Consider the following 17,743-nt stretch of genomic DNA (forward strand, 5'->3'; position numbering starts at 1 on the left):
AAGGATAAAGCGGCTAGAGATAATGTGATGTGTGTGTGTGATATATATATATAATATAGTGTGTGTATGTGTGTGTGTATGTATATATATATATATATATATATATATATATATATGTATATATATATATAATATAGTGTGTGTATGTGTGTGTGTATGTATATATATATATATATATATATATATGGCGGCACGGTGGTGTAGTGGTTAGCGCTGTCGCCTCACAGCAAGAAGGTCCTGGGTTTGAGCCCCGGGGCCGGCGAGGGCTTTTCTGTGTGGAGTTTGCATGTTCTCCCCGTGTCCGCGTGGGTTTCCTCCGGGTGCTCCGGTTTCCCCCACAGTCCAAAGACATGCAGGTTAGGTTAACTGGTGACTCTAAATTGAGCGTAGGTGTGAATGTGAGTGTGAATGGTTGTCTGTGTCTATGTGTCAGCCCTGTGATGACCTGGCGACTTGTCCAGGGTGTACCCCGCCTTTCGCGCGTAGTCAGCTGGGATAGGCTCCAGCTTGCCTGCGACCCTGTAGAAGGATAAAGCGGCTAGAGATAATGAGATGAGATATATATATATATATATACACACACAGAGTCTACCTGTAATGTGCAATTTTTCCGAGCCTCTCAATAAGGCAGTTTTTTCTATACTTTTTTCACGGTAGATAATGCAAATAGCCCTTTGTATTCAATCCTTCGTTTGTCTAATTTTTGTTTCAGTTTTATTTGTTATCTGTTTGACATTTTCTTGCTACTGTAACACGTGAATTTCCCTGATGCGGGATGAATAAAGTGAATCTAATCTAAGACTGAATTTCCTATAACTCTCAGCTCAGCTGTCTGTGGTGCGATCACATTGATCCAACCTTGCAGAGTGAAGCGATGTGGTTCCTTGTCAAAAACACTATTTTTCCAAGTTTTTTTTTTTTCCTCACAAATTTCTGACTTTATGATCTCGGAGAATATCTGAGCTATTTCTCGTAAATTTCCGAATTTAATGTCAGAAATTCCAGTTTATTTTCTTGGAATATATATATATATATATATATATAATTCCAATATAATATATAATATATTTTTTTTACCTTCAATGGCCCTAATATGCCATCATAAGTTTATAACTATTAACAATTGAAACTAAGAATCTTTGTATATATTGAGAATGTAACTGAATATGGATTCATTATTCAGAATGACTAGATGGTGTTCTAAATTAATGCAAATACAATTTTGCCTAGGAGGTGCACCGTTTAAAAAAAAAAAAAAGTTTGCCAAGAAGAACAAAGAAACACCATGTTCATTAACGGGAGGGTGTATATGGCGAGACTGTGTGAGCCATTTACTGCATCTTTAACTGCCCAGTCAGGGTCGAAGTGGTCTAAATATCACAGGTGGGTACAAATAAAAAAAAAAAATTGACCAAGCACACCTCTTAGATTAGTCCCACACACACCTCTCTATTGAGACTGCTACATGTCACTCACTAGCTGCAGTTCAGGAACTTTGAAATCGTACCAAAATTCACAGACGATACTGACGGTCTTTCTGGGGCATGTTTCCTGTTTAAGGCCACACCCACTTTAGGGTAAATCTAATAAATGTGAATAGGATATGATTTTCAATTAAATTTTTTGTCAAGCAGCCTTATTTGATTGTTTGTGCTGCTTCCTCTGTGTCACAGGGTGCATGCTTTGTTTTGGCCAGTCTGCTTTTTTCCGCTTCAACCACCCAGAGGAGGCTCTGAGGATGAAGAGTATGATGCCAGAAGGAAACGCTGGGCTCAGCAGGACCTACAGAGGACATTCAGGTAGAGCTTATATCCTAACTACATTTACTGATTCACTTCTGCAAAATCGGTCGATTTTAGGGTTTTCTTCAAAGTTAGATTTTATATCATGTACATTGATTGATTGATAGAGTATAATGATGTAAGCACATGCTTGGGAAACCATTTCCTCTCCGTGCTGGCGTGCATACAAAAAGGCTTTGATTCTGCAATCTATTCGAGTTTACTTATGAGCTCCATTTAGATGATTACAGAAAAAAAAATGTTGAAAGCAACTGAGTGCTGATTTTATAATTGGAGTATTGTGGGGGGAGGACTGTGTTTTTCTCAGCTTACTGAACTGGTTTAATTAGTGCTTTATTAACTGGTTGGCCTTTCATGCACAGGAAGTAAGTCTCTAGGGAGACAAGTGACTCCACTGGAATGAATAACACACTGAATGCCTTGGAGCTTTCTGTATGGATGTGTAGTCTTTGGAAAGGCCTTTGGTTTTAGCCCTTTTGTGAGGAATTCCATGCTGGATAAATGTGACCTCATGACAATGATGACATGCATGGCAGGTGCAGGGTTGAAGTTCAAACGTGTTGCTTTGTTTGGTGACGGTGTGTGGCAAAGTGCCAGTATTATTGGCTTTACGCTTGTTTTGTATATGAGTGATTCCACGCTTATGGGTACTGAAATGGGGACATGAACTTATTTTTAAAAATTCACCTAAAACCATTTCTTTTTTTACCATCAGGTCACAAAACATGTAATCTTTAATGAATGAGATGTTAAAAGATAACTTTAATTTTCTGAGATGTAATAAAAACATATTTATATGCCAAAGTCAGAACGTAACAGAAGTGTTGTGGACATATATATTCTCAATTTTAACAATGTAGAATTACTTTTTGAAACATAGGAAGGTGATGTTTTAGCAAATATAATTAATAAACATGTGTAGTAGAATAAACATACGCATTCTTTCAATAAGATTAACATGGTATATAGCTAGATTGTAATTCATTTGTAACAGACGCGAGATGGACAATCGTAACAGAAGTAATGTAACAGACATCATTTTGGAACTCATAGGCTTGACTTTGGCATATAAATATGTTTTTATTACATCTCAGAAAATTAAAGTTATCTTTTAACATATCATTCATTAAAGATTACATGTTTTGTGACCTGATGGTAAAAAAAGAAATGGTTTTAGGTGAATAAGTTCATGTCCCCATTTCAGTACCCATAAGCATGGAATCACTCATATATGTTTATACAGGGCTCGACATTAAGCACTGCCCGATTGCCCGGGGCAAGTGAAACATGCATTCAGGCAAGTGGGATATGTCCCTGACATTCCCAACCGGGCAAGTTGGAATGAGCATATATTACAAACTAGCACCACAAAAGTTAGGCTTTTTGATCTTTTTATTTCAGTTCCTAAAAGCGTCCCTCACTATGTATCCGCCATTGTCTTGGCTGTTTTCTTAGTCTCGGTTTCATTTACTGCTTTGCAAGTTATTGTGTATATACCCCGCTGTTGTAACATGGTGCTGTTTATAGACCTCTTGTGCATGATGTCACGCGTCATGTGATAATTACAGCCGGGATCAGACAGGCACCGTCTTTCATGCAAGTAAGGTTTAATCTGTCTTCAGTATGGTTAATTTTGCGCTGTTTTTGCTTGTTCAAACAGAGAAATAGATAAAAGGCATTACCGTCTCCCCGCTATCAAGGAAAATGTTAACAAATAGAAGCAAATGCTTTAAGAACAAAGAGGAAATGAGTGATTAAAGAATGCAAAGAGAGGAGCTCAGCCTGAAAACTCCAGAGAAATTCACGATTATATTTAAAATGTATTTTACAAAAACAAAGTTGGAAGTGAGGGAGGAAGAGTTTGCTTAAGAATCTCGTTTTATTTTTTTTTCTGCTCGCATTCGAGTTAGCTCCTTCATGAAAGTGTTTTGATTTTCTTACAGGTGAAGCTGCTTCTTTATTCGACACAAAAAACCCAGATTGGTTTCAAACAACTCGGGCATAAAAAACTCAACAAAGAGTGACATGCGCAATAAATCCTGAAAGAACAGAACAGATTAAGAGCAGAGAGAGCCGGAGCTTTGTTTCTGTTATCAGAGGTGCACAGTCCTGTGCAAAATATTTATCTCATCTCATCTCATTATCTCTAGCCGCTTTATCCTGTTCTACAGGGTCGCAGGCAAGCTGGAGCCTATCCCAGCTGACTACGGGCGAAAGGCGGGGTACACCCTGGACAAGTCGCCAGGTCATCACAGGGCTGACACATAGACACAGACAACCATTCACACTCACATTCACACCTACGGTCAATTTAGAGTCACCAGTTAACCTAACCTGCATGTCTTTGGACTGTGGGGGAAACCGGAGCACCCGGAGGAAACCCACGCGGACACAGGGAGAACATGCAAACTCCACACAGAAAGGCCCTCGCCGGCCCCGGGGCTCGAACCCGGACCTTCTTGCTGTGAGGCGACAGCGCTAACCACTACACCACCGTGCCACCCGCAAAATATTTATATATCTGTTTTTTTTTTATCATCCACCTCTAGGTTTATTTAAAAAAAAACAACAACAACAAACACGGCCAGTTGCACTGATTCAGTTATAGGTTGCCAGGTCTGTGTAAAACACCCATAACCTACACACAAAACAATAATTTTAAACTCAAACATTATCCTGTCTGTCATGACACAGCGCTGTTTTTTTTTTTTTTTTTAAACCTAGAGGTGGATATCACAAAAAAAACGATATATAAATATTCTCAAACACAGTACTGTTCAGAAGTCTTGGCACCCTATTGTTTTCTTCATACAAACTGTTATAGATTTCTATTTTATGATTTCTACATTATCGAATACTGAACCTACAGTCTGAGAGAGTTCTACACAAACACACTGAACTTTACAACAGCTGCATGCATGTGAAATGGAAATAAATCGACTAAGGCAGGAAAAACTATTTTGGATAAAATTGTTGTTGTCCGTTACAAGTAAAATAAACAAACTTCAACTCAGTATGTGATCTTCATTTTATGTTGCAATTCACAACTATTCTATAGTTTTCCTAAAAAAAAAAAAAAAAGTAGTACTCACAAAATAGGGGGCAAGTGATAATATTAGGGGGGAAAGTGAACATTAACCCCCACTTGACCCCCAGGGCAAGTGGGTTTAAAAGTTAATGTCAAGCCTTGTTCTTTAATCTATATTAGCATACAGCATATATCAACTGTGTGATTCTGAAACCGAGAGTGAAGAGCAGCGTAGACGGCCCTGGATATGGTAAAGAGATGGTTTGTTGCAAAACCAAGATTTCATTAAAAAGCCCTTCGTTAATAAGCTTACAGTGTGAGTAGTGCAGTTAAGAGACTGTAGGCCATAGCTGCAGCACTGTGTGGGGAGTTGATGGTTGTGGGAAGGAGCGTGTGGTGGAGAATGGCACAGTGCGAGTCGTATGAGTCATGCTGTAATTCAGGGACTATTCTTCTTTGTCCTCTCTGACCTTTGGACTGAGGGAGACGGCATGGCATGGCATGCCACACCCAGTTTCTTGAATGTGTGTGTACATGTGGCCTTGGAGATATGAGGTGGGGTAATTGTATGTGTCTGTGTGGGCGCATGTGCGTATGTGTGTTGTTAAACGCAGACAGGGAGGAAGGGATAAAGTGATAGTGTGTGTTTGCTTAGCCTTTTCTTAACCAGGCATAGTGTACATATGTGGTATGAAATCTGCAGGTGCTCAGACAACAATTGATGAAACCAAAGCAAATCATTTGTCTCACACACACACACACACACACACACACACACACACACACACACACACGCGCGCGAAGATGTGAAGTTTATCTTTGAGTGGTGAATATATTCACGAGTGAGTGAGGTGGACAAGTGAAAATATTTTTCAGCACGAGAAGACGAACTTCATATCCTCATGCAACTGTGTAACGTTCTTTATATTATATGGACACATGCACAAAAAACAAACAAACAAAAAAACCCCACGTTAATCAAAATAATTTTAATTGTGAACCAGTTCTCCATTTTGGTAAAACACTGGGAGTGACGTCATCAGAGCGAACTATCGGGAATTATTATACATACAAAACACTTTTTTCATGGAATAAAAACATTTTTTTTTTCGCGGTCCAGTTTCCATCAAATCCTGCGCTCTGATTGGCTGGTGAGTGGGTCCGTATCCTACGATACGGACCCCGGTTACGGACCTCTGGCGACTCGCTCGTTCACAACAACAACAAACATAGTAGCAATTTTTGTCAACATTTATTTTTGCATTTCTCAGGAGAATAGCATTAATTTTACATCATGGATAGTGATAACGACAGTGTTCACAGCGAAAGCGAGTTTTACTACCCTGAGGAAGAAGAAATAAAAGAAAATATTTCAGGAGAAAGCTAAAAAACCTGTAACTCTTGCTAACGCCAAGCAAAAACATGGCTGAATCCTGAATGACTTCCATTTGTATAAATAGGGAACTACGTAGGTGGCAAAATGTTTTTTTTTTTTTCTGCCATGGAAGTGCACTTGTATACCGAGGAGGAAGCAATTTGCATTACAGCCGTGAATGAGGATTCAAAATGGCGGCTCGGCTCGGTTTTCCCTTTCGGGCGCTCTCGTTTTCTGTTTAGAATTTGGTAAAGAAAAAAAATATATATTATTTACCAGCTTAAGGTCAGTCTGTATCATGAAATACCCTGACCTCGGCCCAGAGGGCCTTGCTCAGTACTTTCAAGACCTCGGTCACGGTATTTCACGATACGGACCTCCCAGCTGGTAAAGAACATATGTATTCTATTCCCTTCTAGTAGGTTCCATTCATTTGGAACCCACTAGAAGGGAATAGAATACATGTTTGATAGCATGCATATCGCTTATCTTGCATGTATTAGGTCACTCTACCCAGTGGAGAATGAGAGTTGAATATGGTTTACAATACTGCATGGTTGTCAAGACATGACGTCACAGGTCGGAGCTGATGTGAATATGCAGTGAGGTTTTTTTTTTTTTTTTCTGTTGCATAAAGCATTTCTTTGTTCACCAGCAGCGCCTGCAGTAAATTGTCGCAGTGAATTGAAAATGCCATAAGATATACATTTTACACGTAAAACTTCTGTGCTAGTGAGTGACTGAAACAATTTGTAAACAAACATGGCCACCAGGTTTGCTTTGTTAAATACGGAATATTTAAATATGGAAGATTTTGTGTATGTATAATAATAATGGCTTTTTTCATGGTATATCAGATATATTCCATTCAGCTAGCATGATACTGAACTCATCAACTTGTTCAGTATTATGCTAGCTGAATGGAATGCATCTGGTAGACCACGAAAAAAGCCAGTCAATATTATTTAAATATGTCACTCAGATCCGCGATGCATTTCGTATGAAAAATGTGAGTTTTTCAACACAAGAAGATAAACTTTATATCTTCAAGCCAAAATGTGATGTTCTTATTATATAGACACAATCACAAACAAAATTAGCCAGATTTATCAAAACAATTCATTGATTTTCCTTGCAAGTGATATATAGGTGTTATTTACCAGCTGGGAGGTCCGTATGGTGAAATACCGTGACCGAGGTCTTGAAAGTACTGAGCGAGGCCCTCTGGGCCGAGGTCACGGTACTTCACCATACGGACTGACCTTAAGCTGGCAAATAATATATTTTTTTCTTTACCAAATTCTAACAGAAAACGAGAGCACCCGAAAGGGAAAACCGAGCCGAGCCACCATTTTGAATCCTCATTCACGGCTGTAATGCAAATTGCTTCCTCCTCGGTATACAAGTGCACTTCCATGGCAGGAAAAAAACTACATTTTGCCGTCTATGTAGTTCCCTATTTATACAAAATTGTCATTCAGGATTCAGCCATGTTTTTGCTCGGCATTAGCAACAGTTAGAGGTTTTTAGCTTTCTCCTGAAATGTTTTATTTTATTTCTTCTTCCTCACGGTAGTAAAACTCGCTTTTGCTGTGAACACTGTCGTTATCGCTATCCATGCTGTAAAATTAATGCCATTCTCCTGAGAAATGCGAAAATAAATGTTGACAAAAATTGCTACTATGTTTGTTGTGAACGAGTGAGTCGCCAGAGGTCCGATACGGACCCGCTCGCCAGCCAATCAGAGCGCAGGATTTGATGGAATCCGGACCTCCATGGTTCTCCATGTCCCGGATGTAGCTCGTATGAAAAAATATGAGTGGCGTAATATCCCAGTAAAACACTCGGGTCCATATAATATATATATACATATATATTTCACAGTTTTTCTAGAATTGCCTAAAATATTTTAAATACATATATTTGATATTAAGATTAGCATTTGCTCTTTTCTACAGAACCCCATGGTCTGCTCAATGGAAACCATCAGCCTGTGCCTAACGAGAGGGTTCGTCCAGGCCATGGCCCTCTGGCCCGCTCTATAGAGAAGGACCTTCAGGACATCATGGACTCATTAACTATGAATGACTCTCAGGACTCCTCAACTGAGGCTGGAAAACACCCTGAGCACCCCATCCCACAGTCTCCTCTTTCCCCCATGTTCAATGGAGGTGGCCGATATCTCCTCTCATCTCCAGCCAGCCCTGGAGCCATGTCTGTGGGCTCTAGCTATGAAAACACCACTCCTCCTTTCTCTCCTGTTTCATCTCCCTCAATTGCCAGCAGCCCTGGCACTCATGTGGACCCTGCTAACTCTTCTGTACCTTTACATTCAACTTCCCACCATCATACAGTCCAGCCTCCAATTCCCCATCCACGGCAATCAGCAGCTCGGATTGGCAACAGCAGCGGGGGACGAAAGATACCGGAAAGTCCTAGGCTTGCCAGAAAAGCCTTGACAGAAGCTTCACCGAGTCCTACAGCCAGTCGCCTTGGCCAAAACCAGGACGTTCAGGTCCGAGGCGGTCCAGAATGCCCACGTTCAGTGCTTGGTTTCTCTGGAGACACAGGGAGGGACAACAGGATCATGAATTCCAGCTCATCTGCCTCCTCAAGTCCAAGATCCAGTGTAGGCTCAACGTTCCAGGAGACTCCCTCAGCTGATGTTGGAGTTCAGTCCATCCCGCCAAACTCGCGCTCAGTCATTCCTCCAGAGTGTCTCCAGTCCACCCGCCGAGCACTGGAACCATCCAATGGCACTCCAGTCCTAGAACGTCCACCTCCCAGCCCCTCTACTCCACGTCGTGGGCTGCAGGGAGTCCCAGTTCTACCTGGAGCCCTACCTGGAGTATCCATTCCAACTCGGAGCCAGACAGGAAAGGGTGTACCAGAGAGCCCTCGACAGCACAGGCGAGTCACAGTGGGGGAAGACGCCACCGGAACAAGGGGGATATGGGCCAGAAGCCCTTCTCCTGTATCTACTGTCCTGAAGGACCACACTAGTAGCGGTAGGAGGCAAAAAGGGAGCGTTGGAGTTAATCATATCCCAGGTTTGAGTACCCAGGTTGGGGTTTCTCCCCTCACCAGCCCCCGTAGTCAGAGGAAGAACCCCAGCGAACCACGGACTGTCCAACCCAGAGCACGGGAACGTAAAAACAGCATCTCAGAAATCAGCGACAACGAGGATGAACTGCTGGAATACCATCGTTGGCAGCGGGACGAGAGGATAAAAGAGCAGGAAATGGAGAGACTGGTGGGTGTGTTTTGGTGTTCTGTAGATTTGCACAAGTGTGTGATCTGTATGCTAAATCCATAAAGTTGTTTCCGAGTGCATTAGGCAGCGTATAAGTGAAGTTGGATGCTATATGAACACAGCTTTGTGTGCATAAGGAGAGGAGGTGTGAGTAATGTTTATAAAGCAAGGTAAAATGTTCCACACCGGATTCTGTGGTGGGTTGTGACGAGGGGTTTATATCTAATGCGCAGATAAGAGTAACAGTTCAGTGTAAATTCCCGAGTGTCTTGTAAAGTGCTGTGGGTAGAGGGTGTGGCTTTATGAATACTATATTTACCCAAAGTGGCCTTGAAGCATTAAAGTGCTTCTACACACACACACACACTTCCCCATGATCTAATTGCTTAAACACAGTCTCCCTAGAGTAACCCTATAATTTTCTGAACACTTTATACCCTGATGTCTCTTTAATTCCAAAGCCGGTCCAACCCACAAACGATTACCCCATATTATCCCTAGACTTTTTTTTTTTTCTTTTCCCCCCCATATTAATGTGCTTTGTTCAAATCATAATTGCTATTCCTGGGACCCAGACTGCTGTTCTATTTCTCTCCAAAGCCATCTAGATTCTTAAGTCCACAATGCACACACACTCCTGCTCACAGAGTCCTAATTATGAGCTGCCGAGCAGCTGTCACTGCAGAGACACATTCCTCTTATTCCCGTTAGAAAAGCTATTTTAGGAGACAAGTCCATACGGACAACAGTGAAATTAATACGAGCAGCAAGTAATTTTCCATGAAAAATCATCAGCTCGGTAGAAGTCTTATCAGTCATCTGCTACAACCAGTTTATAATAACGTAGGAGAGAAACTTGACTTACAGGTTCAAATTTGTCATAAAGTCTTAATGATGTTACTGCAGTTATGGCTGAAATACATCAGCTTTATTTATTTATTAGCCACTTTCTGGCAAGTGTTGACGATGGCACTGTCCTTGTTAACCATTTTTACTCCTCATAGTTTTCGACTTGGCTGTAAGTAGCGCTCGCTCAGGTTTTACGTTTTCCTGTGTGCCATAAAGCAGATGTTGTATCCATTTGTGTCATCAGACATTTTTTTTTTTTTTTAAATTTAAATAAACACTAGCCTCACTGATAACCTCACTCAGGAGGTGAGCAAACTGAATATCAGACAAGAGAAAGAGAGCGACTGCGTGAAAGAGGAAAAAAAAATGTGGAAAGTTACCCCAAACGCTTATTAAAACAGATATGCATGTACCAGAGCAACTCATCTGATTACCTTTTCCCTGTGCCAGGATCCCAATAACGAATAATGTGATTCAGTTCTTTATTGTCCGTATGGGAAATCTGGTTTACAGCGTGGCTCAAAGAGAAACAGACGTATCAGACAACGAACCCGGGTTAAATAACAATGAAAAGACAGCAGTGTACAGTGTATATAAAGGGGTATATGTTGTTAACACACACGGTATATTTCTCTGTCGATTTTTCTCTGTTATTTATATTTAAAAGAAAATATTCATTGTTTTTGGATTAATATAGGCAATAGACTATGTGAAGCTGTATTAGTACGGGTGTAACAGATACTGATGCATCCTGGGAATGTATGCATGAAGCATAATGTATGTGTGTGTGTGTGAGAGAGTGTCGGTGATTGGGTGTATCTCTGTGTATGTGTGTTTTTTAAAGGAATGAGCATCAGTAAGGATTCTGGGCTATGGCCCACTTGGCTCATTGCCATGCGTACTCTGTGCTGTCGTGCCACAGTCTGTTACATCCTGCCTCTGTTATCATGAAAGAACCCCCCACCCCACCCCACCCCACCCCAGACAGACGCGTGTGAAAGAACCCCCCCCCCCCCCCCCCCCCCAAAAAAAAAGACAGACGCGCGCACACACAACCACACACACACAAGTCTTGCTATCATTGTGGGGACCTTACATTGTCACTGCTTAATGTTATGCCTACACCTAAATCCAACCCTGATCTTAACCTCAGTAACTAAGAGGAAACCGATTACATGGATTATTATTATTATTATTATATTTTTAAAATAAAAGCTACGGTTTTTGCCACCTTAGACTTTTCTACCCTTGTACGAACTTTTGGTCCCCACTAAGATATAAAAACGTGTGCGTGTGTACACACACACACACACAGACACAACATCAAAGTCTAGTGAGGCATCCTCTCTCTCACTTTCATCTCAAGGAGTTCTAAGATGTTTGGTATTGGAGGTCACTACTTCTTCCTGGCTGTGTCACCGTGGAAACTGAGAAGAATTACAACCGGATGCAGAACACAGGACTCCCCACTAGAGGGCAGCATGTCACCATGTTTACTCTGCCAGACCCTGCACTTAAGAGTTACTCCTCCATTGTTTACTTGTTTTCAGAAGAATGGTGCGACTTGCAGTTCAAGTCCAGCGAAATCCCTTTTATTCTCTCAAAATATAGGTGGTACTATACAGGTACCCAAGAGTGATCAGCGACAGTGATCTGTAACGTCCAGTCGTGTTGTTCTAACAGGAAGCAAGACAGACCCTTCAGGGTACCATCCCAATGACTAGCATACATTTGTACCCTTAAAATGCCAGTGTGATGTATATATAATTTTTAGTATTTGCCTTCATTAAAACGACCTGGTTCACAGCTGATCCAGGACCAGTGATAAAGTAAAAGGTGGCATGTTGTATGCTGTAGAGCGGTCTTTGACGACTTAATTCCAGGTTGACAAGAAGTGAACCTTATCTCTATCCCTCTAGTGTCAGGCTGTCAGACATTACAGCATCTGCTTCTCTGTGCGTGCTTGTGTTTATATCTGTGTACAGTATGTAAGAGAGGCAGACGCAAAGGGTAATTGAAAGACGAGTGTTTACTGCTTTCCTCGTTAGCAGCATTCAGCCACCATTGGGGCTCTGTTACTCGTGTTCTCAAATCACCCACACTAGTGCTATCACCTCCTTCCTGGCGAGACAGTAATCCACTCTTAAAAAAAAACAACCCTGTAGTTGAGTAGACTGGAAATAAGCTTTGACACACATGTAATTTTAAAATGTGTAATTTTGACCTTCGTATTTGTTCAGTCTTCCTCTTGAGAACCCCGAGGCTGAGCGCTTATATCTACGAGCTAAAGGAGAGCTCTCGTAATAAAGTGGGCTGCGGAGCCCTTTTGTGTTTGTTTGGGCAGAAGCATTTTTACCAAGCATGCCAGCTGAGCTGACACTCTCTTTGTTAAGGAAAATGTTGTTGCTTAGTTACACTGCAGTCGGCGTTTACGGGCGCTGCCTTTCTGTCTCCTCAGCACGAGAGCGTGTGTGAGAATCCAAACACTCGTTTTATGATATTGATTTCAGAGCAAAACTCGATCAGTCTAACTAATTTTGACAAACCCCATGCAATAAGGGTTGAAATCGGGACGCGTTTGCATACAAAACAGGCTAATGTTGCATTTGTAAAGCAAGGCGCAGAATTGAGTATCAGCCCGTTCAGGAACGTTGCAGGGGCTCATCTAGATATAAACCTCCTGAAATAAGGACGATACAGGCAGCAGGCTGTTTATTTGACATCTCCCAACTTTTCTCTAAATTTCAGCTGGGAAATGACAATGTTTGTGAAATAATATTAATTTCCACGCTCGCACTGAATTGGATTAGAGAAATACTGAATTTACTCATTGCTGATTTAATAATTGTTAAGGAGAAAGTGATAATGTATCAATTTTTTTCTTTTATTATCATTCGTATTTTATTTCAGAAAGTCTGTAATCAGTAGGCCACATTTGGAGGTTTTTTTTTTGTGTGTACATTTTATTTCATGCTTGCCATTTCTCTAGTAGAGTGTGAACAGGAGAGAAGATCAAGTGAAGAATTTAAAAATGGCTTGAGGGCTATACAGAACCTTTTTCAGTTCCTTCACAATTCCTGTTACTATATCGGTCGTCTTCAGGACACTGATTGTGCGGTGACATTTACAGACCTTACACTCACATACACACTTTACAATGGTTGTTGATTGTAGGTTGTGACTGAATGAATGATTAAATCGTGTTTTTTTTTTTTAAAGAAGTGACATTAACTGCAGTGGTCTGCTGTTCTTTGTGGTGCTCCTCTTGTTCGAGCACGCTGCCCTGCCGTGTTATTTTAGTCATGCAGAAGCGCAGAGCTGGTGTCAGCTAGCAAGGCAGCTTTGGGTATTGTCAGCTGGTTGTGTGAAGTATAATAAGGTCCAGTTCATAGAGCATCGCAGATCAGCGAGCCAGGACTCAGACAAAGGGCGAAGATGAACTGAGACTGGGAGAAAACAGAGGAGAGAGGGAGAGATCAAGCGCACACACACACACATGCGCGCGTGCACACACATACACACAGTTGGTGACATATGTAGAGTGGCAGCAACAGCTGAATACTGTAGTAGGGGTGAGAGGTCACATTAGTCCACAAGCTGGGGGCTCATTGAGACTTAGCAGAGTGAGGGGGCGCTGGATTTCGAGTGAGTGAGACCATGATTTCATACAGCTGCCACGATAGCCCAAGAGTTCTCTTAGCTGAAACAAGGTAGTCCGCGGTGATTATTTATCTGTTTGTGTTGATGTGACATTATCCTGTCATGCTGTTTACACTTGTGTGCAATATATTACGCTCAAGTACAGTGTTCATGTTAAGTAAAGGCTCTGGCATGGCGAGTTAGTGGGCACTGCGTATCTCAGATTTCAGTCAGCAGGATCTGCTTAAACAGACCACGTTGCACAAAGACATAATAGCCTTAACAGGATCGTTTCACACGCATGTAGCTGGAGATGCCTTTAGACTGAATTCTGACCTTTTGTCTCTTTTTCTCTGTTAGTTTTTCTTTCTTTCTCTCTATTTGCTTGTTTATTCAGGAGACCACCCTGATTCTGAACCCTGTGCATGTGTGTGTGTGTGTGTGTGTGTTCAGGAGAGACAGAGACTAGAGACCATTCTAAGCCTGTGTGCGGAGTATAATAAAGGGGACCCTGTGGTAGACATGGAGACAGGGAGGGCAGGTCAGTTCCCTGGGACAGAGGACCAGCAACCCGGCCCCGACTTTGTGGGTGTGGCAGTCCAGCGCTCACACGCTCACACACTTCGATTGGGAGAGTGTGATGACGAGAACCTGAAAGAGGAGTGTAGCAGCACTGAGAGCCAGCACCAGGAGGTAAGATACTTCGACTGTCTCCTATATATACGTATACTCACATATGCATAACCATCCCGACAAATAGGAACTCATAGACTCATAATTTAAATAGTTGTTCACGCCTATACCTGAAACGCACAGCCTTCATAGAAATGAGTCAGTTATACAAGCAATTCGGTTTATATAGTACCTCTAAAACTTTCTTTCTATCTTTATTTGTTTCTCACTATCGAACTCGCACTCCCCCTCAGCATGAGGACACTGCCGGAATGGGACAGCAGGAGCTGGGTTATCTAGTGGAGGAGCGGGTCAGGATTCTGGCTCGAGTAGAGGAGTTAAAAGCTCGGGTCACTGAGCTCGAGCAGCAGCTACAGGATTCCAGACAAGAGGTCAGACTTCCACTACACCTCCTACTAAAGCTGTAATACAAAGCACAGAAGCAGGTTTTAAAACGTTGTGTTGTTTCAATAGTACTTGAAGGGCTATTGTAGCATTAGACATGTTTCCACCACCACAGGAAGCTTTTCGGGAACCTTTTCAGGAACTCTCACACTGTACTTGAAGCATATTTCTGGGGAAACTTTTGGGCTTGTGGTCAAGAGACGTCCATTTCTATGGATGAGGAGCTACTGGGTGGAGCTTGCTATACAGAATGGCTCTGGGGTGGGTTTCCCAAAAGCCTCTTAAAGTGCATATCCTGGACCAAATTCTTCTTTTTTTTTATATAAAAGAATGTCCCTTTACACGCTCATCCAGAAGGGTAATTTTGCACAAGGCCATCTGTCGACAGCAGAAAAAAATAAAATAACAAAACGCGTCTGGAAAAATCCCAAGGGAGTCTGGAGCCAGATTCGTGACGTTATCTGCGGAAGTGCCAGCAGGCTGCGCGAGCTTTGCACGGTTTCAGTGCACAGCCTGTGTAGACCAAGTTTAGCAGCTAGCGATTTTGCATTGAAATATGGAATTGTCGCCTGAGCACAATGTGGAAAACGATGAGTACTAATCCCATCAAGCTTGGTGTTGCTACACCCTCCTACGATACATCTGTTAACCATTTTAATAATTACGCGATAACGTTGAAGAAATTTGCAGAAAACCACCAGGTCGTTTTCTCATAAACAAACCAGCGCTGATATAGGATTCAGACGGAGGCGTCCCGCATGCGGCGTCACGAAAATCAATGTTTGCCGGGAAATCCAAATGCCAAGTTTTTTCAGAGGCGGACCAATTCGCCTCAAATGGCTCGATTTCAACTGAATTTTTCTGGTATTGCGCAAGGTAAAAAAATTGCGCAAAATGTGACAAATATTTGACCAAAGTTTAATATAAAATAGGAGAATTACATTGATCTTGCTCCTGAATTTACCTGTGATATGCACTTTAAGGCTAAGAGCACCTTAACGAGGAGAGAGAGAGAGAGAGAGAGAGTGTTCATTGCGATGCTCGCTCTACCATTTAATGATGATCTTTGTGCTACGACGCTTTTGGGAAACCCACTCCTGACTGGTTAACACAAATTTTACAGAGTAATGAAATGTCATCCTGGAATAATAATAATAATAATAATAATAATAATAATAATTATTATTATTATTATTATTAACTGACCTCAAAAAGGCCCAAGTGTGAAAATGTGCTTTGCACAAGCACACAATTTAAAAAAGAAAAAAAAAAAAGATTAACCACTATATATTAACACTACGTTCAGACTGCAACCTGAAACGACCCATATCCGATTTGTTGTGAAATCCGATTTTTTTGTTAGGCCGTTCACATTACCAATTATATGAGACTTGTATGCGATCTCAAATATGAACGGAAAACGACCCAAAAGTGTCCCGCATGCGCAAATTGACACGTAATAAGCACATCTACGTAATACTTAAACAAAAAAAAAAGCGCACTCTTCATGTTTAATGATTTTCTTTTTTTTGTTTGTTTGTTTGCTTGTTTAATTACCTGGTTAGTGTTAAAGTGTGAGGTCTCGTGTGTGTTTTTGTTTTTGAACTGAAATGAAAACGTGTAGCCTGGTAACGAGGGTTGACTCCTAAATGTCTCTCTAATTTCTATATAAGTGCACTACATGTTACTAGGAAGTAATGGATTTTTAAACTCTATATAGTGCACTCGAGCTTCAGTAGGCAGTCATTTGGGATACGGCCGCTGTATTACCAAACTCTTAATTCAGGCTTAATAATTTGCACATATTTATTTCGTCATATTAATAAACTTTTTCTACATTTTTATAAATATTTATTTAGATTGTTTTTAAAGATTTTTTTTTTTGGGCTTTTTTCACCTTTATTGGATAGGACAGTGTAGAGACAGGAAATGAGCGGGAGAGAGAGACGGGGAGGGATCGGGAAATGACCTCGGGTCGGAATCGAACCCGGGTCCCCGGATTTATGGTATGGCACCTTAGCCGCCTGAGCCACGACACCCCTATTTAGATTGTTTTTATAGCCAGCTGAATTCTGCAACTTCTCTCAGCGCTGGCTCAAGGTGCATAAACACACCAGTGCAGTTTGCTATGGAGATGAGGCGAGACCTGGCGATGTGGTACAGGATGGTTTAAGTTATAAATCAGTTATAGAAACTGTTTTATTTAATCAGGCTAACATAAACATCCAGGTCCCTACCAAATCCACCATTAGCTTGATCAATTCTATAAAAGTCTAGCTATTTAAATTCTGAAAACTGTACAAATGTTGTTGTTTTCCACCAAAGAGGCGGGATTAGCCAACGCAGAATAGTGACGTTTGTCTCTTGTTGATGACGTGTAGGTCGCATGAATGCGACCTGTCCGGTCAGACTGCAGTCGCACGTGAAAATAACGGATATGAATCGGAATTAGGACCACATATCCAAGCGGCCTGGGTCGCATGTGAAAAAATCGGATCTGTGTCGTTCAGATTGTCAATAACAAATCGGATACAGGTCGCATATGGGCAAAAAAATCGGATATGGGTCGTTTCAGGGTGCAGTCTGAACGTAGTCTAATGCACACACGTTTAATCTTCACTTCCTACATTTTTTTTTTTGCTGTACGTTTATACGTTTGTGTGTTTGCTGTAGTTTTGTGTTGAATAGCTGCAAAAAGTCACCACACATAATGATTAGTT

General features: G+C 41.4%; 1 protein-coding gene across 6 annotated transcripts in view; it reads left to right on the forward strand.

Annotated features, from left to right (window-relative positions):
- phldb1a (pleckstrin homology-like domain, family B, member 1a) overlaps positions 1-17,743 on the forward strand; it is a 123,215-nt gene that overhangs the window by 71,265 nt on the left and 34,207 nt on the right. For all 6 annotated transcript variants that reach the window (XR_009651906.1, XM_060913190.1, XM_060913189.1 and 3 more), the window contains 4 exons: positions 1,674-1,799; positions 8,164-9,458; positions 14,400-14,639; positions 14,873-15,010. Coding sequence is in view for 5 of the 6 variants with exons in the window: in XM_060913190.1 (XP_060769173.1) it covers positions 1,674-1,799; positions 8,164-9,458; positions 14,400-14,639; positions 14,873-15,010 (1,799 nt within the window). In the remaining variant the exon portion in view is untranslated. The remainder of the gene's footprint in view (positions 1-1,673; positions 1,800-8,163; positions 9,459-14,399; positions 14,640-14,872; positions 15,011-17,743) is intronic.

Source organism: Neoarius graeffei, chromosome 28 (assembly GCF_027579695.1).
Source record: "Neoarius graeffei isolate fNeoGra1 chromosome 28, fNeoGra1.pri, whole genome shotgun sequence".
Classification (NCBI taxonomy): domain Eukaryota; kingdom Metazoa; phylum Chordata; class Actinopteri; order Siluriformes; family Ariidae; genus Neoarius; species Neoarius graeffei.